The sequence below is a fragment of the Myotis lucifugus genome, unplaced genomic scaffold (genome assembly GCF_000147115.1).
Source record: "Myotis lucifugus unplaced genomic scaffold, Myoluc2.0 scaffold_0, whole genome shotgun sequence".
Classification (NCBI taxonomy): Eukaryota; Metazoa; Chordata; class Mammalia; order Chiroptera; family Vespertilionidae; genus Myotis; species Myotis lucifugus.
This window is the reverse complement of record NW_005871048.1, coordinates 6,275,026-6,299,960: the sequence shown is the minus strand read 5'-3', so window position 1 is coordinate 6,299,960 and position 24,935 is coordinate 6,275,026. Positions and strand designations below refer to the sequence as shown.

General features: G+C 39.1%; 1 protein-coding gene across 1 annotated transcript in view; it reads left to right on the top strand.

Moving 5' to 3' along the window:
- Window positions 1–24,935, top strand: part of SNX24 (sorting nexin 24) — a 100,006-nt gene that overhangs the window by 46,753 nt on the left and 28,318 nt on the right. The window contains exon 3 of the mRNA XM_023743598.1: window positions 4,388–4,492. Within this exon, the coding sequence (XP_023599366.1) occupies window positions 4,388–4,492 (105 nt within the window). The remainder of the gene's footprint in view (window positions 1–4,387; window positions 4,493–24,935) is intronic.

Genomic DNA, 24,935 nt, shown 5'->3' with positions numbered 1-24,935 from the left:
GATGAGAATCATTGATTGGCTGTCTCCTGCATGCCCCCTACTGGGAATCAAGCCCGCAACTCGGGTATATGCCCTTGACCGGAATCGAACCCGGGACCCTTCAGTCTGCTGGCTGACGCTCTATCCACTGAACCAACCCAGCTAGGGCTATTTTTTAAATGTTTTTATTGATTTTTAGAGAGAGAAGAAAGGAGAGGGATAGAGAAATAGAAACATTGATGAGAGAGGAACATCATTGATCAGCTGCCTCCTGCATGCCCCCTACTGGGGATTGAGCCCGCAACCCGGGCATGTGCCCTGACCAGGAATTGAACCTATGACCTCATGGTTCCTTGGTCAATGTTCAACCCCTGAGCCACACCAACCAGGAATTATTTTTTTTTTATAGACAAAAGAATAATGTATTTTATCCTAAAATGTATCCATTTTCTCCATACTATCTACTGCATGAAATCAACCGTTTTCCGGGAGGCTCCTCTCTCCAAGTCCTCTGACCCTTTGCCCCAACATAGACTGGTGGTTCTCTAGGCCGCTGTGCTCAGCTGTCCTTGGAGTTCCCTTCCCCACACTGATGGGGCAGAGCTCTAAGGCCAAATCCTATTTTTCCTCTTTCTTGCGTTTATCCTCAGTTTTCTAGAATTACATGCTCAACTTTATGTAAAAGGAGACATGGAAGGTACATTTTTTGAGTCCTTGAAGGTCTCTCACACCTGATTAATGGTGCGGCTGGTTCCAGAAATCCATTTTCAAATTAGGTCTCTGAAGCATTCATTGTCTAGCATTCACTGCTACTGATATAAGTCAGTTGCCAATGCAGTTCTACTTTCTTTGTTTACCACCTGATCTTTTTCTGTTTTCTGTCCTTGATATTCGGAAATTTCAACAGATAAATGTTAGTAAGTGTGGGTCTGTTTTTATGTATTATGCTTGCACTCAATGGATTCTTAATCTGAAGGCATACATAAGTCATAAAAATGTTATTCTTTGAGGAGTTTTTCTTATTCTTTATGGGAGGCTTATTAATTTTATATTAAGTCTCCTGGATTAATTCTATATGTGTTTTATCTTTTCACCTGCCTTTTCTCTCATTTTGTTTATGCTATAGTACTTTGAGAGACTTTTATATTCTACCTCTTTTAATTTTTTTTTATTTCTCTACTAGAGGCCCAGTGCACGAATTTGTGCATGGGTGGGGTCCAGCCCACCCACCCCAATGTGGGCCTGCGGGGGGTAGGGGCCAAGGGGCAGTTGGCCAGCCAGCCCCGCCCCCAATCGGGGTGTTGGGGGCCAATTGGGGGCCCGGCCAACTGGGGGGAGGGCCCGATCAGGGCCCAGATCAGGCTGGTTGGCTGCTGCAGTGCGCATCATAGCCACTGGTCATTCTGGTCATTCTGGTCGTTTTGCCGTTCCGGTCACTGGACTTTTATATATATAGATCACGGTTTTTAATTCCCAATGCCTGTTTCTTATTCTCTGAATCATTCTTTTTCATAGCAGCCTGTTCTTGTTTCATAGAAGCAATATTTTCTTATATTCCTAAAGATACTAGTCAAATTTTTAAAGATCTCTTCTGCTATTTGATTTATATAGTTTCCTTTGGGATTAGTTGTCCCATTTGTTTTTCTTGTCTTTTCACTTTTATAGTGCTGCTTTGTGATGAAAATGATCCCAGAGTACCCATCCAATGAGACTATTTGTCATTGGTTCCTCTGCTTTGGGTACGTAAGTCTGGTCCTTCTGTAGGGTATGTCTGCTAAAGGACCTCATCATCGGGAATGAGGGGAGAGAGCCAGCTATTAGGCTGGGGACCCACTGGAAACCATTATGTCTAGAATGGCTAAACCCTCATTCAACCCAAACACTTCATTCATTTTCCTTAGGGACATTGACCCTTTTTTAATGGGGTGTAGTGTGTGTGCCAGGGATAAAACCAGGCTGCTAGTCACTCTGCTGTGGTGGGGGTAGAGTGCCCTTACAGGCTATGGCATGGTCTAATCCCTCTTCTTATGCCAGTCTTGAGCACAGTGCCTCTCAGGGCTGCTAAGAAGATTGGAGTCCGCACCCATTGTCATCCCCTTCCTGAGGGGGTCTGGGCTGGGCCTTTCTCTGCTCTGTTTTCTTCCTTGGCATGTTCCTGCTTTCTGTCTTTTAGAAAACCATTAATCTCTCACAAGGTGATGACCTCTTTCTCCCTGCCCTATTCTATTCATTGTTCTGTGCCCTATTCCCTTTGGCTTTCTTCCTTTTCTTTTTTTAATGTCTACCAGGATTAAATCCAAGTACATAAAACAAAAAGCCCAAATACCAGTGACCTTACAAAGAAGGTGGGAAGGGGTTCATTTTTTCCTTGTAACAAAAAACAAGTTTGGAGGTGGGCCGGTGGGGGCTGTGTGGCAGCTCCAGGAGGCTGCCAGGCGCATGGCTCCTTCTTTCTTTCTGCTCAATCATCTGGAACATCTGGCTTCCACCCTCAGAGTTGCCTCATGGTGGCAGATGGTCGTGGCAGCTCCAGCCATCATGGTCACATTTTATTAGGCAGGAAGCAGGTGAAAGGGGGTTAGGATAGAAAGTGCAAGCCAGCTGACGTTGCTCCATGTTTGAAGAGTTTTTGTAGAAAGCCCTCCTCAGTGGCTTCTGATTACCTTTGGCTTCCACTCTCTGCAAGGACACTTGGACATTTTAGCTTCTTAGCTAAATTTGGAAGACTACGTTATTATTCCCAATAATGTAGTTCTGTTGGTGAGGAGGATAAGAAGAACAGACTTTGGGTTCCAGCCCGAACTGTCACACTGTCATTTTAATAGCACTTCAGGTGTGGAGGGAGGAGGTAAACAGGCTCAGCACTAGACAGACTGATCTTCGCATTTCCCAAGGCCCCTTCTTTTGCATCGCGTGCAACTCACGTGCAACAAATTTTAGCCCAGAATGGTTAATGGTGAATATATGCTAATATATGGGAAGAATTTTGTATTACAGTATTAGTTTCTGGGATTTAACTGTGCATTTTTTAAGAGATTATTATGCTGTTTCTTTGCATGTGTAGTAAAGGAGCAATCTCAGTAGGTTTTCCAAGTTCTTGATTAGAATATTAAAATTCATTCCATTTGGGGGGCAGAGTATTAGTTTCCTATTGCTGCTGTAACATGTTAACACAACTTTAGTGGCTTAAGCAACACAGATTTGTAGCCTTATACTTCTCGAGGTCAGAAGTCCAAAATGAGTTTCACTGAGCTAAAACCAAGGTGTCATAGGCTCTAAGAGAGAACCCATACCTTTCCCATTTCCAGCTTGAGGTTGCCTGGGCTCATGACCCTCCCTCCATCATCAAAGCAAGCCACTTCCAATCTCTCTCTCACTGTGACCCTCCTTGAGCCCAACTGGGTGATCTAGCATAATTTCTCATTGTGAATTCCTAATTTAATCAAATATTCAAAGTACCTTGATACGTAAGGTAATATTCACAGGTTTAGAATGTGGATATGGTAGGATACACCTGACACAGGTTTTTCTAACTCAACTTCCAATATAATTATTTTTCATTTATATGTTTCCTTAAAACTGCTGCCCTGAAAGGCTTAGCTGAGAACCATCATTCAGTTTTCATGAACAGAATTTGGACCTAATACTTAGGAATGTTTGAAGGAACAGCTTCTGTTTTTTTAGTTCATTCTATTATAAAACTCTCCAAATGATTGATCTAGCTCAGATGGCATTTTAGGGTATGATGATCATACACAATGGCATTTTGTTTTGCTTTTTTTTTTTTTTAATATATTTTATTGATTTTTTACAGAGAGGAAGGGAGAGAGATAGAGAGTTAGAAACATCGATGAGAGAGAAACATCGATCAGCTGCCTCCTGCACACCTCCTACTGGGGATGTGCCCGCAACCCAGGTACATGCCCTCAACTGGAATCGAACCTGGGACCTTTCGGTCCGCAGGCCGACGCTCTATCCACTGAGCCAAAGCGGTTTCGGCTTGTTTTGCTTTTTTATATGAAAAATATGTAGAAAGACTTTCCATCAGAAAAGTACTTCATGAAACCAAAATTTCATTGTACTAATTGATTTTGTAAATTATAAACTTTTTTACTTTCTTTATAATTAATGTACTGAACTTTTAATTTTTTAGAAAACAATAATTCCAGTTTGAAATATAGACGATGTACAACAATAGCAACGACTACCAAAAACACAAAATTTTTATCCTGAAATCTAAACATTTAGGACCGCTAAGAATTTTTTTGACTGATTTTCAGTGTTATCATATTTTACTCTTTCTTTTTATTGGAGATAACAGTTCACTTTTCTTATTGGCTTCCCCCTAATAATGTCTTTATAATTAAGATACATTTTCTATACTTTTTGTTTGTTTCTGTCTTTATAGCTTAAGAAATGTATTAAAACTCCAGAAATCCCTTCAAAACATGTGAGGAACTGGGTCCCAAAAGTGTTGGAGCAACGACGACAAGGCTTGGAAACGTATTTACAGGTAAGATGTGTTTAGATGCTCAATGACTATAGCATAGTTTAGCCATTTATCTCAGTATTTTTTTCTCAGAACTTATGGGTGAGATGCAAAATACATGAAGCAACCAAACCATCTAGATTAAAATAAAGTTTAAAATTATAGCTGTGTTGTTGGTTGGTTCTTTTAGCTTAAATTGGGTTCTATTTAAAATTGGTTATCTGGATCAGGGAAGTGAAAATTTAGTATAAAGGTAAAAACTGATGTTGAAAGGGTCTGTTTGTTTTTATAATTCAGCTCTACGAATAACTTTGTTTTCCTTTTTTTGTTTTCCCCTCCAAGTTGTATTGCTTTCTCGTAGCCTGTCTTGCCTTGAGGTTTAGGGTGGTTGGGAGATGGTAAGAGGAACTGAATTTCTTGGTCGGGCTGGCAAGTCGATCAAATTGAGAATGAGTGTATAAAATTTGCCTCTGATGAAGTGCCAACTTCTTTGAAAATTAGCATTTATGTTTTTTAAAGAATACAGTAGGATGCTCTTTCCTGCAGCTGGGTTACAAATAGAACTACCTAAATTAGATGAACAAAAGTACTCCCTTTCAGCCAAGTGACAGAAAAAGCAAAAGGAAAGTGTCCGCTTTTCCAGGATCTAACACGATAAAGACTGGAGGGCTCAGGTGAATATTCACTGTAGTTATCACTGTCCAAAGAACTCTGCCCAGGGCAAGTGCTGAGGTGAGGTTGGGGGAGGGGCAGCGTGTGGAAGCCTTGTGGTCAGGCAGGTCACCTGAGTCCACTTTAGAGGCTGACACATGAGAATGACTGAGATGGTGTGAGATGGGGGGTTGGGAGTCTTGGCTCTCAAAAAGAAAAAGTTGGACTTCACCAAAGTTATAAATTTACCATGATGATCTATCTATCCATCACTAGGACATGTTACAGCAAAGAAATCGGCAGCCCTGCCTGAATTTTCCATTGATATCGTCCTAACCCAGCCGTGGGCAAACTATGGCCTGCGGGCCGGATCCGGCCCGTTTGAAATGAATAAAACTAAAAAAAAAAAAAGACCGTACCCTTTTATGTAATGATGTTTACTTTGAATTTATATTAGTTCACACAAACACTCCATCCATGCTTTTGTTCCGGCCCTCCGGTCCAGTTTAAGAACCCATTGTGGCCCTCGAGTCAAAAAGTTTGCCCACCCCTGTCCTAACCCTATTACATTGATCTTGGTGTGGATTCTGTGTACGAGGGCAGCTATAGGCTGTGTTAAGCCAGCATACTATTTCTTCTACAGAACTTTTCTTTTAAAAAAAAATATATTTTTTTTATTGATTTCAGAGAAGAAGGGCGAGGGAGAGAGAGATAGAAACATCAATGATGAGAGAGAATCATTGATTGGCTGCATCCTGCACACCCTCTACTGGAGATCCAGCCGCAACTCGGGCATGTGCCCGGGAATCGAACCGTCACCTCCTGGTTCGTAGTGCTTCGATGCCCAACCACTGAGCAACACTGGCCAGTCTCTCAGAACGTTTCTGAGTGGTTTTGCCTGGACAGCTGGTGATTGGAAGCTGAGGAGAGGCTGTCACTAAAGGCTTGGTGATAAATTCAGGGGCCTCTCTCCCTGCAGGAAGATGCTGAGCCCTTTCCTGGCCTCCTGCCGTCTTCCTGGTCTTTACACTGCCCAAAGAGGAAAGCTGGCAGCTGGCAGCCCTGAGAGCATCTGAGGGGGCCTCTCTTTACTGTTGTTGCTCTTTTGCTTTTGAACATGGTGGCGAGTCCCTTGGCTGCCTCTCCCTGGGAGTGGGAGATGAAAGGAAATGGGGACCACAAATGACAGGAAAGTGTGTGGCCGTGTGCTTTGAGAGTCTGTATATGGAGCTGAAAGTCGTTCAGAGCTTCGGGCAATACTGTAGAGCAAAACCAAAACAAAACAAAACAAAAAACTTAAAAAATGAGATGTTAGACATTGTATGCAAAGGGTAAAATGCATGTTCTGTATAATTAGATGGTATGGGTAAACATTGCATTCTTATTTGTAAGGCAGATTTTCCACAGATACTGTATATCTTCAAGCTTTAGTTCTGAAGAAAGCTTTACTCTCTTCCCTCCCATTGTATTTGACACATGACTTCCATTACTACTCAGTGTAAACATTTTAAGTTGTTTGTACTTGGAATATAAATATGCGGGTAAAATCATCTGGCACAGAGAGGAGTTTACAGTGACACTCAAATTGAGCTTAGAACTTTCTAGTGTCAGAACGAGGCTGGAAAGATGTGGTTGAAGGACGGAGAGGCCTTGTTTCCTGTTGTGCACTTAATATTCAGTTTGTTGTGTGTGAAGTCCCTGGGGAGTTCAAGGGCGCTTCCTCTCCCTTTCGCACCTGACTCTTCAGGCATTGGGAGCTGGATGGAAGGTGGAAGGATGAGTGGGAGTGCTTACCAATCCCAAGTGAACTAAAAACCCTGGCTTAGGTGTCTTTTCACCATAACTTTTGGTATTTAAGTCTAAATAAATAGTATTCAAAACTAGAAAAAAGAGAGAAGACTTGTTACTGCTCGCCTGTATAACTGCAGTTAGAATTCCACTCACCTCGGCAGGCGCCGTCCTGCAGCCAACCTACCTGGGCATGAGCTGGCTAGGAAGGCCTCTTCTGGTCCATAAACCTGAGAAAGCATTAACTCCAATGCCACACCATTTCCATCTCCCAGGGAACACAGGCATTATCTAATCCAGCTTGCCTTCTGCCCTTTGGTATGGTCATGATAATCTCTCTGGCCTCAGTTTCCCACCCATAAAATGGGCAGATTAACTCTTGAGAGAGCCAGAGAAAACAGTTCTTGCTCCTCTTGTCCAAGGAGCAGCTTGGTCCATGGGTGAGCACAAGACACACATTTCCGAAGGTGGAGCGCATTTCCAAAGGTGCTTTTTTATTTTAGAGATGGAGAAACTAAGGTCAGTGGTGTGAAGAAACTTGCTTCACTTCCTGGAGTATATTAGAGATGGGACTGGAATTCTAGTTTCTTAGCTCCTAGTGTAGGCTCTTTGCATTATACATTGCGGATTTTCCAAGTCTGAGAAGATTTTTTAGCCTTGACATATAATTTTACTTAGGGAAATAATAATAATAATAATAATAATAATAATAATAACAATAAAAAATAATGTAATTGACTAATATATGCCCTAGCTCCCTTGATAGATCAATAGATTAGTGATTCTTTCAATCTATAACTTGAATATTTAGAATCCTGTGAGAAATATGAGTATGTGTCTGTTTGCTGTGTTAAATCATTTACATAGAAGTAAAAATCTTAAGAATAAAGTAATTGGGGTTTCCCAAACTGATTTGACCATCAAACATGTTTTATATAATAGTTTTATCTCCTCATTTGAGATGACTTCCCATCTTTCCTGAGATCCAACTGAAATAAAAGTATAAAAACTTAAGAAGGAGTAAATCCCGACAGTTAAGTAGTAGATGGGCAGGGGAAAGATAAGATCATCAAAGGAAGAAAAATTTTTAACAAGTTTCTGTAAGATGGAAATTCCTAGACGTGTGTGAATGGATGCAACAGAAAGCAGAAAGCAGCGGTCTAAACTCAGTTGTGGGAACATGTGCTAGAGGTGGGAGGCAGCCTGCCCATGGCTGTGGTGAAGAGCTGCTTAGAATCAGCAGGTAAAGGAGAGGCCAAGGTGAGCTGTGAAACTGAAAACAAGTGGTTCATTCAGGGTATTTATGGGACAGGTGCCCAGGCTACTTACACGGTGCAGACTATAGGCAGCCTGATGTTTATGGCCAGGCAAAAAAAATTGTATGACTTTAACTCTAAAAACAAAAAATATAACAAAATATTAAGCAGAATGGCTGAGGAGAGCTAAAGCTTCTCACGTAGATATTGGGGAGCCCAAGTTGACAACCCCCAAGGAAAAGTCTGCCCGACTGCATGCTGCACCCACACCGCCTTTCCACATGGCAGGAGGCGTGTGGCGAGCGCCGCTGCTGACACACCAGCAGAGGAAACGCACCCAAGCCGCCAGTGAGATCGATAACCAGGATCGCCAGGCACTTGCCGAAAACGAGTAGCATGAACAAAAAGACCAACATGAACTAAAGCGCTGGCTCTTCATCAAAGATCATTCAGGACACAAAATGTACCTTAAAGATCGATTTAACAAATAGAGAGTTTCACAAAGGTATTACATCTAAACGATGACATAGGATACGGTGTCAAAGGAAAAATCAAGAACACACACGAGTTCTTAGAATTAGTTGTGTTATCCAATTGAAAACATTCAGTAGCTGCTCTCGCTAGTGGGGATGCTGTTCCGTAAAGTACAGACACAAAAACTCTCCAACACAAGGACATAGAGGACTGGTCTAATTTCTCCTTTCTAGAGTCAAGAAGAAGAAGAAGAGGAAGAGGAAGAGGAAGAGGAAGAAACATGAGGGGAAAATACAAAAGTAGGGAAGGGAATAATCAAAGGAAAAATAGTTGAAAATTCCTTTAAGCTGGAGAATATGAACCTTTAGATAGAAAAGGCGATTCAAGGGCAGGGCACAAAGAAGGACAGAACTGCTCTAATGCCCAGACACTGGCAAGATTTCATTACATCGAAGATGAAGATTCATAATCTTTCTGAAAAGAAAAAATAAATGGAGGGTGAGCTTGAGGTTTAGTCATGGCTCCATTTGTTTATTTGAGGCTGATTTAATGGGCAGGTCCCCTCTCTGTTCTGTAGTAGCAATTTACAAGCTGGCATAATTTTTTTAGTCAAAGATTTTTGACGGGAATTTTGCATACATCAGTTCCATTTGTTGCAGTTACATGAAATTTCTCTTTCTGAGAAAGGTACCCATGTCTTATGTCTCTACCTTGAGAACAAGCTGTTTATATTTCCACCTTTTTCTTGAGGAGTGAGCGTTAATTAAATGTACATGGAGCGTGGAGAACTACACAGAAGCAGTTCACAGAAACCACAACAAAGGATCATCTAAGCTACTATAAATCCTTAAAAAATTGTTTGAAGAAAACAATTCCACAGCTGGGGTGAGGCCAGTTTGTTATACAGTAGATGCAACGTGCTATCTTCAGAAGAGCCTGTTATCTGACTAGCCTCCCCTCACTCAATCTTCAAATTATACAAAATGTTCCACTGGGTCAGTAATCTGCACTGGATCAAAGAGTATTATGTTTTTAACTTTTCCAGCAGCACATTGAAGCATTTATTAAAATTGGCCATGTGTGCTTCAAAATGTATATACTCTAAGTGTGCTGTATACAACCACATCAATTTGTTAAGCATGCTATTCAAATCTCTTGTATTTTAGCCACTTGATCTATAAAAAGAAAGGTGTGTTAAAATTTCCCACTTATATTTTCATAATTACTCATATAATTAGGCTTTAGTTCAACATCTGAGCTTCCTATTAATCCCTCTATTTCTGAGGTTTTGTTTCTTTTATTGCCCACTTTTGAATTGGTGGCACATTCCCACCCCCTCATTTTTTCTTTTCATTTCTTCTTTTTTGTTAATTTATATTGTTCTTTTAAGGCCCTGTTCTTTTTTTTTTTTTTTTTCCTCAGACTGTTTTCTCCCCATTGGTCAGATTGAGTAATTTCTGTTGTTTTGTCTTTCAGTTCACTGATTCTTTCCTCTGTTTCTTCCATTCTGCTGTTATTTTGGTTATGGTATTTTCAGTTCTAAAATTCCTGTTTAATTCTTCTTTATAGCTTTTATGTTTTTGCTGATACTTTATATTTCATTCCTTTGTTGAGTTTTTTCTTTTGTTTCAAATCTTTTCATATTTACTCATGGGAACATTTTTATCATGGCTGCGTTAAAATCGTTGTCAGATTATTCTAACATCCTTGTCATCTCGGCATTGTTATCTATTGGTTTTCTTTTTCATTCAGTTCGAGATCTTCTTAGAATTAGTGTAATGAATGATTCTGATAGAATCCTAGACTTGTGTGCATTATGTTATGAGACTCTGAATCTTATTTAAACCTTGTGTTTTAGCTGGCTTCTCTGATACTGTTCAGTCTGGAGAAGGTAGGGGACGGGGGACTCCACCTCATTTATTTCAGGTGAAGGTAGATCAGATTCTCCACGTGGGCCTTCCCTGACGCTTGGGGGAAGAAGGGGCTCCCATTACTGCTGAGGTGGAGGGAGTTGTAGTCTCCACTGACTGCAAGGGAGGGGCACATTACTGACTCCTTACTTGGCCTCCTCTGATACCACCCTGGCACCAGGTGCCTCATACACCCTCGTGAGTGTTTCCACTCTAGGTCCAGGCTTTCTGCTAGACCTTTGTTGGCATGACTGGAGGTGGCCACAGTTTCTTCTGTGGTGTTTGGCAGAAGTAGAATGGTCAGTAGTTTTGTGTTTTGTTAGGCTGTCTCTTATATGATCCTTTTCCTAAAGGAAACAGGCTTTTATTGGGACTTTGCTACATCTGTTGGCATTTCCTGGTTGCCAGCTTTTTCTGCTCCAAGTTCAGATACATGAGGCAGAACTAAAATCCAGGAAAGATAAAACTCACCACTATGTCATTCCTCAGGTCTTCTTTCTTCCGTTAGCCTTTTATAATCTTATGTCTGCTTCATATATAAGGTCCAAGGGTTTTAGTTATATTAAGCAGGAGGAATAAGAAAAAGTACATCTAACCCATCTTATTCGAAGTGGAAATTTATCCATTGACTTTTAAATTTTAATATTATGCTTTTTTCTTTCTAAGAATTCTATTTGATTTTTTTTATCTGCCTACATGTTTATTGGTCATATTTTCAAGCCTCTGTTTTATCTCTTTAAACATATTGACGCTCACTTTCCCAGAAGAAAAGAAGGGAACCCATTAACCATCTGAATCCAGTGAACCATTTTTAGTTTCCTGTCATTTTAAGATTTTTAATTAATAATTTACAGAGATTCAAACAAAGAGAGTGAAAGATACCTTTATTAGAATTTTGATTATGATTTCAATATAGCAAAGTCAAAATCTTAGTCCACATTTTCCTGGTTTTTAAATGGGCAACATCCTTTGAACAGTGTACCTTACTGATCATCATCTGCCATGCATTAACCTAAAACTTAAACCATCTTATAAGGACTGATTACAGATATTAAATACACTTCTCATAAGTTCTAGCTTATCATTGCTTGTGGTTCTTTTTATTGGACATGCATTGATAAAACCTAATACTTTGGGAAGCTTGATGGTTAATAGTTTTTTGAAGAAACGGTGACTAATATCTTTACTGCATAATTGCAAAATGTTTTCATTTTTAAATTTGCAAACACCAAACAGAATGACTAAATCAGTGAGTTTTTTAAATGTATACATTATCTGTTTCTTTCCAGTCACCTTTCTATTTGCTTTTGTCAAGTAAAGCAAAGCATTTATCGAATAAATTTTGGTGCACAAACATCATAAAAAGTAAAAGAATACTGTTCCATGTTCTTTTAGCAAAATAAAATGGTCCAACTTCTTGATGCAAACTAACATATGGTAAAATTCTTCCTGTTCAATGAGCAGCTCCAAGAGAATAAATACCACATTTCCCTTTTCCGCTTTGAGAAAATTCATGTATGATATCATCTGAATTCTCATGATAGGTTTTACTTATGCAACCAACCTTGCTGTATGTACATTATGGAAGCCACTAGTCACATGTGGCTAATGAACATTTGAAATGTAGTTAGTCTGAATCAACATGTTCTAATAATGTAAAAATTACACAGTTTTCAAAACCATAAAACAAAAAAGAATGGAAAATATCTCAATAATTTTTATAATGATTATATGTGAAATAATATTTTATTTTATTTTTTTAAATATATATTTTATTGATTTTTTAAATATATATATTTTATTGATTTTTTACAGAGAAGAAGGGAGAGGGATAGAGAGTTAGAAACATTGATGAGAGAGATCGATCAGCTGCCTCCTGCACGCCCCCCAGTGGGGATGTGCCCGCAACCAAGATACATGCCCTTGACCTGAATCGAACCTGGGACCCTTCAGTCCGCAGGCCGACGCTCTATCCACTGAAACCGGTTCGGCTGAAATAATATTTTATATATATTGAGTTAAAATACATGTTGATTCTTTTTACTTTTTTAATGTGGCTACTGAAACATTTAAATGTTAGATTTACATTAAACATTATGACAAAATACTGTGCATACATGGGACTACCCAAAAGGCATTAATATAGGTTACAACCTGTGAAGGTGTTTCTCATTCTCCCTTCCTCAGGGGATGTATCCTTCAGTGGCTTTATTCGGAGCTCAACTCTTAGGGTTCACAGCTTACCCATGGGACAGAGCCAGCTTTGGTTTTTGCTTATCTATCAGGATTTCTGTTGATATTCCATTTAAGGCTGCTTTAGATTCCTTATTTCTTACCACCTCAGTGATGCATTTTTAAATTTACATGTATAAGGTGTCCCCCAAAATGTAGACACACACTTGGAGTAATTATAAAGCCAGTGTTTATTGAAATACATTTCATTTTCAAAATGGAACTATCACCTGTTAAAGTGTGTGTATACATTTCAGGGAACACCCTGTACTTGGCATTTTCAGGACCCTAAGGATTCTTTTCAAAGAAAAGCTTAGCCCTAGTGAATGCTCAAGTGCAAAGTCACTCTCCTCAGTTGTCCAGCTTTCACCAGCATCTGCAATGGGGGCATCTCTGAGCAATGACATATATGCTTTCCTAGAATACATTCTTCAAACATGGAGACTTTTGGAAAACAAGTTTAATTATTTTACTGACCATGAGATTTTATTTGACAATGGATTTCATATCCTGTTCATTCAGGGGTGGGAATGAGGTTATGCAGAGTCCTCTGTTAGGGTCCATCTATGGCAGCAGTGACTGGTCAGACTTAGAGTGCATTTCAAGTCAGGCCAACTGGAGCATAAACCTTTATAAAATGCAGTCTGTTGTACTTGTACACATGTGTACACCTGTGTTATAAAGTAGACCTTCAACATGCCCATAAAATAGTCCCAAAAAAAAGGTTGCAGCATGACCATTTTAAATAAGTTTTTATTATTATGTATTACACAGCCTGTATGTAGGCTTAATGTCATGGAGTTCACAGCATAATAGTCTCTGTATCTTGCCTTTTACCCTTTTCAACCCTGCCGCCCACCACCATGCTAAACAAGACTTTGCCTCCCGAAGTAGGCTGCCTTCCCACTCCACTGGGCATATTTTCCAGCCTATTCTCTTTCTCTTCCACTAGCGTCTTTACTCTCCTAACAATTCTGCAGCAGCTTGGTCCCCTTCCCCATTGTGCTACTGTTTACCCAACAATGTTCTATGTAAAACACCATTTCAGTTTTTAAAATTTGGGAATGGTGTTTTATATAGAACATTGTTGGGTAAGCAGTTGCTCTGTTTACCTGAACAGTTGCCTCATCACCTGTTGCTACGTGAAAATTCTTAGACAAGGTCCCAGTTACTTCCAGAATCACGTGGTCATTACATGTCAGGCAGGTGTCTGGTACCACCTAGTGTTTTCTCAGAAGTGTTCTCTTTGACTTGATAGGCAGTTTCTGTCCGAGTTGGAACATGCCCTTAAACCATTTTGTGAGCCACATTTTCTTACTTCCACACTAGAGTGTTTATGATTGCAGAGCACTTGTAAATTTGACACTTAACCTGACGTTACCTAAAATACCTGTTTTATGGCCAAGAGCCATTTTTAGGTATATATTTTCACCTTTTCTTCACTTCATTAAAGAATACTATCAGTTAATACTCTTTGAGGGGGCCTTTTCTCCAAGTCCTATGCAGAATCCCAAAGTTTTTTCTTTTTGAATCTTTTCATGACGATTGTAGGGTAGGCAAAATTGAGCTGAGAATAACAGATGAAACCGAACTGAGATCCAGGTTTGTAATGTTTTCAAGGTTCACTTACCAGAGAAGGGGCTCCCTCTTGCTTATCTCAGCAAAATTGCAAACCACTACTTCCCATCCGCTGCTGGGGTTGTGAGCCCTCAGTACTGCAAGGCTTAAGGGTAGAACAGGTTTCTATTTAAGATCTTAGCATTATAATGATCTCTAAGTTAGTTCTACTTTTAAAATAAGTTTTCTCATTATTATCATTCATATAATCATAGATATTTCTAAAGGTAAAACATTTGTTATGTAAAATATTTTTACCCTTTCTTTTGCTCCACTTTCCATTTTCATGCTTTTAAGTTGGACACATGTGTCTGTTCCTGGCCACCCAATTCTGGCTGAGGAGTACTTGACATTTTCTTTCTTAACCCACCACCCCTGACAACAAAGGCCTAAACTCAGCACATGGCCAAGAAACCCCCTGCTTTCCTGATGGCCACTTTATTCCCACCTTATTCCTTAGCTCAGGTGCTTAGAATTTTTAGTTTAATTCACAGATAAAGAAGTGATGTAATAGCAGCTTCCCTTCTTACAAAGGACGTCCTTTTATCTTTTTTCCTTAGTCCTCACCTGAAGATAGTTTCCCATTGATTTTTAGAGAGAGTGGAAGGGAGGAGGAGAGATGGAGAGAAACATTGATGTGAGAGAGACACATCGATTGGTTGCCTCCCACACAGCCCCAACCAGGGCCAGGGATCGAGCCTGCAACCGAGGCACGTGCCCTTGACCAGAATTGAACCCGGGACCCTTCAGTCCATGGGCTGATGCTCTGTCCACCGAGCCAAACCAGCTAAGGCGCAAAGGATTCTTTTAAACTGCAACTGAAGTAAAGAACAGGACCTAATGTATAGGGGAGGGCTGTATTGGTGAGAGAGAGATGTGCAGTTTGGGCTTCAAAAAAGCACTGCAGAAGCCTATAGAAGTAACAGTATTGGTGAAGGTCCTGCTTATAACATGAGACAAAACTGTTCTTTGTTCTCGTTAAAGATTGTGAACAGTGTGTTAAATAATATTAATGGCTGGGATTGTCAGTATTTAACAGTACTTTCCTTGTACAAGTGATTTTATTGATCGATACGGACTCAATGTAACAGGGGCAGATTATTTTTACTGATTTTATCAAAACCTTAACCAAGTTTGTTAGTGCACCACATATCTTTAAATAGATCTAGATGATGATATAGATTAAGAAAAGCAAACCACCATCCATCTCTTTTTGATCTGTTAATAACTTAGATCCATCATTGCTGGCGAGTGTTTCCAGACTCTGCTGTGCATACATGTTTCTGTGGAGCCTGGTGAGAAATCCTGTAACCTTGTTTCAGTGGTTGGTTTTCACACAGAAAAACCCTAGCCACTTACCAGAATTTGGCAGACAGGTTTGTCATCATAATTGGTGAAATAATTAACAACATATGAATTTAAAAAAAACATTTTAAAAGTCTCTGTTTTCTATTTTTAGTTTTCATAGGCAGGGACCTACAGATTCTTAGGTTTCATGGAAGTTCAAGAAGACTTTTCTGTGCTAAGTTAAAAATTCTTTATGAAGGCTACAAACAATTACCTAGTTCTATGTATGATATTTCTTCTCATTATATATTTTAAAGGTTTGCTTTTTAATTACATAGAATTATGCTGCTTAATTTCAAATGCTTTTTGTTTCTCAGTGACTTGCGGGCTTCCGTTGGTCTCAAAATGACCTACTAGTATATTTCATTTACAGTGATTCTCAGTGCAGAATAAATTTTTTTAAACGTCGGAAACCAGTCACATATATTATCTCTTTAAAGAAAACAGTACACTTTCCTTTCAATGAAATAAATTGAACCAGTATTTTAAAGACTCAGACAATGCATTCTTGCTCACCGTGGTGGGTGAGCCTGGTGGGAGGAAGCCTGCCCCTCAGAGCTGTGGATAATGAGCCCTTAGAGCTAATATAGGTCCATGGAAGTGACATCAGCAATGGCAATTTAAGAAGCTTTAGGAACTCCAAAATATTTATGATTTTATGGAGAGGAGTCTTTGTGAAGGAAGGGAATGGACTATGCACTGAGAGGTCACCGGTTCAATTCCTGGTCAGGGCACAAGCCCATCAATGTTTCTCTCTCATTGATGTTTCTCTCTCTACAATAAATAAAAACACATTTTTTTTTTAAAAAAAAGAAGAGAATGGAATAGAGATATGCATTCCAGAATACGAAAGGTGGCTGCAAAGCTTTAATCAGGCTTAAAATATAAAACCTTGGGAGTTTTAAACCTATGAATCATCAAATATTGATTCCCTGGTTTGGCATCTGAACTGATTAAAAAAAATACTCTCAGTAGACACTAGGAAAGGTTCAGTGACCTAAACTAGAGCCCCTGGTTAATAAAATGAATGTTTGGGGTTAAATTCTCCTCCACCAGCTGGCTGTGCTGTGGGTGGAACTCCCGGCTGCGTACTGTTTCTAGAAAGGCTTGGTGGAATGCGTGGTGCGAACACCCAGGCCTGCACGCATTTCTAGAAAGCCAGCTCCAAGCCCCTTCCAGAGAAAGGTGTCAGTGATGCCACTTCATGTGCGTGGCTGGACCACACGCTGCTTTTCTTTAAAAGTGGATGGTTATATCTGATAAAAACAAACTTAACATCTTGAGCCAGCATTGTATTTGTGAATATTAGCTCCTTTAAGGTGGCTAGAGTGCGCTTGAGTCTTTCTTTAATACTAGAGTTTTCCATTCAGCAAAGATTTTAGGAAGCCTGACATTTTTCTTGAGATACTTTTGATTTGTATTGTGTCACATTTGTGGGTGTTGGACTCAATGAGTTTTAAAAGAACTGGCTTTTGTAGTGAGGTTCACTTTTAGCTTGATGACTCTAGTTTCATCAAAGGAAGTTCACTGTGTTCTATACTCATTTCTTTTTTGATAGAAGTCATCTTTTTCTTCACAGACTTCAAGATTTCCCTCCTTGTAGGTTATTATATTTTTAGTATAATAGCATTTTTGTTATTGTTTTGATTTCTCCATATGTGCATATTCAACAGTTTTGAAAACTCCAAAGAATAAAAATTATTTTCTGTAATTCTTCCACTTAGACCACTGGTTCTGAACCTGGGCATTTTACCCCACAGGGGACATTTGGCGATGCACAGAGGCATTTTCGGTCGCCACCACTGAGGACGGGGATGGTATTAGCATTGAGTGGGTAGAGTCAGCTGTGCTGCTGAACATCCTACAATGCATAGAGCAGCCCTCAGCAAACGGTCATTTGGCCCAAAACGTTAATCATGGTGAGACTGAGAACTCTGACTTTGACATCTCAAAAGTGTGGTGTGCTTCCTTTGTCCAGTCACTGTACATATTTTAATCATATATCTTAACAGATTTGTTTTGTCATCTCTAGTGCTTTATAAACTCTTCTTTTAATTTAGAAACATCACAGACATTTACTATATATTAAATATTTCTCTAAGGCAAGTTTTTTTAATATCTTAACTTTTGTATTGACAATTTTCAACATGTGAAAAAGTAGAACCATATAATAAAATCCTAGATACCCATCATTCAACTTCAGCAATTACTGACTCAGGGGCAGTCTTATTTACTAGTATATTCCCATACTTACCCCACCATCCCATATTATTTTTGAAAAAACTCCCAGATATTATATTTTTACCTATTAATATTTTAGTATGTTATCTCTAATAGATAAAGATCCCTTTTAAAAACAATTTTTAATAAGGCCCCATAATATTCTTTGCTAAGGATGCATTATAAATTACTAACCTGAGAGCCTGCTGTTGAGTTTTGGGGTGGTTTCTAGTTTTGTTTTTTGTTTTTTTTCCTAGAGTTTTGTTTTTGTTTTCATCTTTCTATGGCAGATTCTCCTTGTTCTACAGGTGAAGTAGCAAGTGTGCAAACTAAGCAAGGCAAGAATGAGCACAAGGCCCTTAATTTCATTAAACACTGTGTAACTGGTAAAGATTAATGTACATATCTCTTGCTAATTCTTTCCAATTACTTAGTTCATATAAATTCCCAAGCCTGGTTAATTATGCTGAAGTCAGGGAGTAATTTTGAATGGTGTTCCGACAACAAGGGAATTTCCTGGTGTAACCTTGCCCTCTCACACAGACTCTCAGCACATTAGGCCCTCAGCCTGCAGTCCATTCATTTTCTGCTCAGGCCTAATTGCTGCCGACTGGCTGCCACAGGTACCTGGATAGCCTGCGTTTAAGGAGGCAGGGACTTCTGAGAACAAATAAGGAAAGATTAATTGTTTGTTTTGCTCCCTCCCAAGAGAAATGTGGGTGCTTAATCAAGAAAAATAATTTCTTCTGTTGATTTGGCTTATTTGAAGAAAAGATAATTGTGTAAAGGTGGAAGCAAAACGATGCCTTTTATAAGAGGTATTGCCACTTACCTACACAAGAGACAAGGATACAGGGAAATAAATGTAAGACACTGATGAAATGGATGAGGATGGCTCGCATTTCTCATAGTAAGTAATCTGGCTGTTGGGCTTTTATTTGTACCAATAGTGGTAGCTAGTATTGTCATTTGTTTTGTCTGGATGTTCGGAAATCTAATCAAGGAGACAATAGTGTGGAAAAAATCAACAACACTTTTCCAAATTGTTCTTAATTGCTAGAGTACAAAGTGAGCTAAATGCTGTGATGTTTCCAATTAAAGAACCTGTTTCAAGCAAGCACTATTAAATCTATCTTTCCCAATCTGATAAATAAGCGATCAAAGAGTGGAGCAGATTAATTGAGAGCAATTAGTTCCAGATTCCTTAAAATAGGTAAAGTGAACTAACCTTATTAATGATTTTGGCAATTTTTGGCATGATAGCTGTATCACTTGTACCTTCTGGCCAATCAAAAAAGGAAACTGACCAAATGTTACCACATTGCTTATGATTTTTAGTACCAAAAACCATTTGCTTCCCAAATCTCAAGTTATAGAAGAACATTTGATGTGTTCTAAATTAAAGTTGACCTTGGAATTTGGAAAGGAGAAAGTGAAGGAATTAAAAGAATGTGTAATGTCCCTCTGACAGGAAGGGATAGAGTTATAAATGCAAGAGTGTCTACACCAGGTGAGTCAGCAAAATTCTGCTGGAGATGACCAGCTCTCTAAGTATTTTAGGTTATGCGGCCATGTGGGCTACTCAACTTTTGTAGTGTGAAAGCTGCCATAGATGATATGTAAACAAAGGAGAGGTATTCCAATAAAACTTTATTGGCAAAACTAGGCAGTAGGCTAGATTTGGCCCTCTGGCTCTAGCTGACCCCTAGACCTAGGTTGGTGGCAGATTTGGAGTGGATGGACAATAGCAGAGGGCTGGAAGGGAAGAATGTGGTCTGGCATCAGGTGGGTGTGGGCTCAAAGTCCTGAATCTCCATTCACTGCCGCCTAAGCTAGGGTAGTTGATTAACCTCTCTGAGCACTAGTCATTTTCTGGGAAGGGGGATAAGAAGGTATACCTCACAGAGTTGTTAATGAGGAGGGCATGAGCTAATATACACGATGCATTACCCAGTTCCTGAAATATAGAATAGGCATACATCATTCTGTCTTCAGATATGGGCCATATTTGGCATGTACATTTTGTCCTCATTTTCCCCAAACCCTAAAATATTCCAAGGACTCCAAGGAGCCACAGGGATTAATACCAAAATATTAATTATTTAGCCAGGAAAATTCACTTAGAAAATATTCTTTTAGGAATCATCTCACTAAATTAGCTAAGCCCATGGCTAATTTAAAATGCCTGTGGGAGCCATATCTAGCAGAAATTTTCAAAACAATGCAGAGTGTTGTCACTAGGAAGTTCTGATGGAATCTTTTACCCATTCATTCACTTATTCATTCATTAATAAAATAAACATCTTTAAAGACCTATTCTGGGCTAGATACTCTGCGTGATGTTTTATTTAGGTTTATTGTTTCACAGTTCTCTCAGCTTCATCCTTGCTCAACAGCATCATCTGGTATTTGAAGTCAGACTGCCTAAATATGGATCATATTGTATAGGAAGATGTGTGTAAGCCTACCTGCAAAGTACCTCCGATTTCCTCAGTAGACAAAATAGTAGCAATCAGCAGGCAAATCACTTTTAACCTTTCAGAGCCTGCTGGTCGAGGGAGAGGATTTGAAGAATGCCGGTGCAGGACTCTCATTAGCTCTGGCTACTCGAGGTCACCCTAAGGTGGATATTCCTTCTCAGTTTCATCTCTGATCATACCCACCTACCTAAAAATTATTTTTTGGCTCCTTGTCAGCTACCAAATTGTGATATTCCTAGGCCAGGTGTTCAGAACTCCAGCCTTATTGTACATGTGTCTTATGTGCCAGTCACACTAGTTTACTGCCTGTCTTTGTCTTGCCCCTGTGTTTGTTATACCCCTATCTGGTATATCCCTTTCCCTCATCTCTGTTTACCATCCTGCAGGCTCATTTTAGCACCCCTTCTTCTGTGGGACCTTTCTTGATTCTCCACGTCCAGATATGATATTCTCAAACCCTAATGCACCTTAGTTGACCTGTCACATTTTACCTTCCGTGATAGCTCTTCTAGTATGGATCCTTTCCACACCAGGTTATGAGTCCTGCATTTCACCCTCTGGGCGCCCCTCAGCAGCCTCTAACTTAGCTCAGTCCACCCTGACTACTGGCTGTCAGATAATTTAGTCTTAATGGTATTTCATATTATCCTAACCCTTGCTTTTGTTGTATGTTTTATTCTCTTTGATAGTTTGGGACATAATCTTAGACTCAGATGTAAGTAATGTCTGCTTTCATCATGCAGTATTTCATTGTGTCATATTCTCTGAGTTGCTCATGGTTTTTTCTGTATTTTTTGACATGTGCAACATTTAAAGTTTGGCTGCATAAAAATTTTAAAATTCTATAAAGCAAAATAGTCACCACAAATTCATATCATAAGATAGGTAGACTAAAAAAATATGCTCAACACATATGACAAAGATCTAATTCCCACGATATGCAAAGAGCTTTCAAATTTTAAAAATTTAGGAAAATGGGCAGAATTCTTTCATTAAAAATAATTATAAATGGTCAGTTAACAAGAGAAAAAGTTATTTCACTATTAATTAGAGAATGGTCAATTAAAGTGAGATAATATATTTGCTTATAAACCTGCAGAAATTAAAACAAAACATTTGTACTCATCATTGGTAAGAAATAAACATTCCCATAGGCGTATAAGGGCCTGCCAATTGTGGCAACCTTCTGGAAAAGCAATTTGGCAATTCCTGCTCTCTGAATTTATTCTACCATTATTTTTGCATGCTTAGACAATGCTGGATGTAAGATATTTATTTCATTGTAATATAATTATAAAAATTGCCCGGGGGGGGGGATTGGTTTAAAGTATATTGGAATATTTATACAGTGGAAAGCTATACAAAATACTCCATAGCAGTTCAAAAGAATGCTATAAATATAGATACTGATAGGGAGAGATGTCCAAGACTATTAATTGATGCAGAAAGAAGGGAAGTTGTCCAGATACATTTTTTAAAGTAATGCTTTATGTTTTGATCAGTAACATTCTCAATTTAGAGCTCTGTGAAGACCAAAATACGGGAAAATCTGGCAATCAATCAAAGTTAGAGAAAACAAGCAAATAGAAAATCTTTTTATAGTTGAAGTTTTTAAAAGCCTTATTTAAGTATAAGAAATCTATATCATTTATTCCCATAACCACAACTTTCTATTGTCCTCTTCTTGGGAAGACAAATCACATGAGTTTAGTAATCCTGCAGGATGTTCACCAGCCAAAGAAATTTGCTGTAGAACCAGAGGGATGACGCTCACTCTTCTAGATGGATGCTGTTCATGTTCCATTGGCACAAAAGGTTGCTAAGCATCCCCTGGTCAGCTTCTGCCAGCCCTTTACGCCGGTAATTGCATTGTTCCACGTCTTTATCAAGGAATCCCTTGCCGGCAAGTTTTGGGGAGGGACAAGTGTCAAGGATGAGAAGCCACAGTGAAGTGGCCGTGACTGAGCAAAGATTGCACTGCTCAGGTCATTCTACAAAACTTGTCAGTTTGCTTCCCAAATAAATGCCTCGAGTGCGTAAAACACGGAGCCCAGTGACCCCAGGAAGAAAAATCAATTGCAGTTCATATTTCATATGCCTGTAATTGCTTGTGGAAGCATGGCAGCCGTTTGTGTGCAAGCAGCTTTTCCTCTCCTCTTGTTTCCTTTCTTTTCTCATTTCTGCTGATCATGTCTTTCACATGCTCTGCCTTATAGTGAAGCGAAATCTTGGGCTTGTTTTCCTTGTCTACATTACCAATCTTAGTACGGGCGCCCCGGACTGGATTTGACCAGCGCATTGAACTGTAGACAGGCATAGACCATGCCCTAGAAATGGCTGTTTTGCTTTGAGATTCTTGAAGGATTTGGGTGTTTGGTTATTTGTATATTTGTTTTGTTTTGAGGCGGTGGGGTTCTGGAAAGAATCAGAATAGTTCTTTTATTAGGGTTTTCAACATCAAAATTGAGCGAGTTATTTTGGTGTGGGTTTGTGATCTTAAATGTTTTCTTATCCTGACAGGGGATTCATAATACCTGCTCATTTTGAAAATCAACCAGTCTGTCTATTCCATCAACCCCTCTTGCTCCGAGCCACCCCCACCCCCGCCCCACCTCTTTCTCACGTGAAGCTACTTTTGGATCCGTAGCCCTTCTGTGGACTGAGATGTCATAGGGCTGGAGAAAACGCTGCTTACTTTATGGATTACTGTTAGGTCAACAAAACTTTGGCAGCATTGATTAACTTGACAGTGAGTACAGCAGTACATTTATCACTTATGGCTGTGCTGTAGAAAATCTAATAAGAGGCAAACAATTCCCTTTAGAGCAGTAACAGGTTCACTGTGGCTAACGGTGCATGCACTGGAAATTTCTGCCTTTAAATTACACCCTTGCCGCTGTTGGGTCATCGACTCAGAGCTACTGCACTCCTATAGTCATGGTGTTGTTATTAATTTCCTCACAGTTATTTGACTAAAATAAAATTTAAATTGTTACATATATAGTGTGTGTTTTAAAATCTGAGTAGTCAAGTTAGATATACTTCTAGAATGATGGTCTTAAAATAAAAGCCAGAAATAGAGAGTTCTTTGTATGAAGCTAGAAAGATGGCAAGGAAATCACTTCCCACAATCAGTGCTGTATAATTTACTTTGTTTCATAATGGAGAACTTTGGGAAATGTTAGTCTCAACTAAATACTTTGCAAGGAAAAGTATTTGCAGTCTTTGATGTGAAGTGAATAGAAACGTGGTGATAGAAATTGAATGGGATTTTTTATTGTTTTTTTTCTTCATACTAACGATATCTCATTAAGACTTTTAATGCTTATCTATTTTCCTTTCTTCTACAGAGTAAACAGCATCACACATATTCCCCATATATCATTTAGATCTTTAGGAATGAGGACAAAATATGTTTACTGGATAACACATTACATGTAACGATCAGAGAGGCAAGTGTAAGTGTGATGAATCTAGTAGATCAGTGTAAGGAAGAAAAAGGTTAGTTAGGTTTTTAACCTGTGTTCTAATCCTTTTCTGGAAAACTAAACAGTATTTGATGAATAGGTAACTCTTGTCATTTTTATAGTCTACAGAATGTCTGAAGCCACCTTCTCAGGGGCAATTCTTATTTCACAGGCAATGATTGTCTTTCTATTAAACTGCTTTTTAGATTGTCCAGAAGTAGACCTAATTTATCTTATTTTTTTTTATTCTTGTGCTGTGCTGAAATTCATAATTCAGCTAGATAGATCTAGTTAAAATGTGTGTGGGGGAATACAGGTTTTTTAGTGCTTTGTATTTTGATAGGAAGTAGTCTTGAATTGAGGTCTTTGATTCGGTAGCATCTGCAAGATGATATAGTTTTCTTTGTTGGGGGAAAAGTACTCTGCCTGCATCGATTGTCAAGAGGTTTAATATAATAAGGCAGCTTGTGGTCTGACTGAAGGAAACACTGTGCACAAGAAATCCCCACAGCAGTTTGTTTTTAGAAGAAAAACTGAGTTCACCTGAAGCATGAATACATTGAAAACCAAGCCTGAGTAAGAGAACTTAGAGCCAAAAGGGTTGCTGTCCAAAGGTTCATGTCAATGATCTCACCCAATATTTGTCTTTAAGATTCTAGAAGACATAGAAACCAAAATGACTTTTTCTTGAGCTTCGAGAAGTACTGGCTTGAATCAGTAACATTCAGGCCTGTTGATGTTAGTATTTTGATGTAATTCAATGAGAATGTGTTCTCCTATGTCATTTGTAGAGTAAATGTAATATACTTCCTTCAAAAAGGGAGTCTTTTCTGAAAAAAGAGCCACGTCTACCACTGTGGATTTCACAGGTTACAAGCAGAGTACCCCCACCAATTGCCCTCCTGAACAGAGGCCGGGTATTGATTAACTATCACGCTGGCATCAGAACTACTCTTAGGATTCAATTTTTTTGTTGTTTTGCATATTTTATTGATCAAAGTGGTAAATGAGCATCAAGCGTGCAA